Source organism: Mus pahari, chromosome 10 (genome assembly GCF_900095145.1).
Source record: "Mus pahari chromosome 10, PAHARI_EIJ_v1.1, whole genome shotgun sequence".
NCBI classification, from domain to species: domain Eukaryota; kingdom Metazoa; phylum Chordata; class Mammalia; order Rodentia; family Muridae; genus Mus; species Mus pahari.
The window spans coordinates 41,457,937-41,458,617 of NC_034599.1; the positions used below are offsets into that span (position 1 = coordinate 41,457,937).

General features: G+C 49.9%; 1 protein-coding gene across 1 annotated transcript in view; it reads right to left on the reverse strand.

Annotated features, from left to right (window-relative positions):
* LOC110327175 overlaps positions 1-681 on the reverse strand; it is a 7,561-nt gene that overhangs the window by 5,313 nt on the left and 1,567 nt on the right. The window contains exon 3 of the mRNA XM_021205929.1: positions 265-383. Coding sequence (XP_021061588.1) covers positions 265-383 — 119 coding nt within the window. The remainder of the gene's footprint in view (positions 1-264; positions 384-681) is intronic.

Here is a 681-nt window from a genome sequence, read left to right on the forward strand (position 1 = left end):
AGGGAGAGAGAGAGAGGAGTCTCCTAAACACTTGTCAGTGTCCCCTAGAAAGTTACTTGTCTGAGCTACAATGTCCTTACTTGCAAAATCAGTAAAATATGCCTGCTTTCTGGGTTCCTGAGGAGACCAGAGCCAAGGGTTTAGCATTATGCTTGGCCTGAGTAAGTGGGTAATAGTCTCTTTCTCTTAAAATATTTATGGTCTTGCCAGACAGTGCTGTGTTGGTGGCACACAGTGAGGCTTGGTTGGAGCCCTTAGCTTTACCTGACCACTGGAGGCATTGTCCTCAAGCCCCGTGGGAACAGCCAGGGACTCTCGCTGGATGGAATTGGATAAAGAGTCATCAAGCACGTAGGACCTTCTGTCTCCAGGAGAGAGAATCTCTAGAGTAGGGAGAAGAACTGAGGACCATCTCAGCCCTCCTACCTGTGGGCCGCTTTTAGCTATCCATCACCCTCCCCGGGGAGAGGAAGCCAGGAAGGGAGGGACAATGTCCAGATGGGTCCAGTTTTAATTTATTTGAGATTAGATCAGTCTGAGACCTGGAGTGGAAGGGTTAGAGTGGAATGGGGCTGGCTCTCTGCATTTAGGGGCACACAGCAAAGGCAACCTTCCTTCCTTCTTTCCTTCCCTCTTCCCTCCGTCCTTCCTTCCTCCCTCTATCCCCATCTATTTACTCCT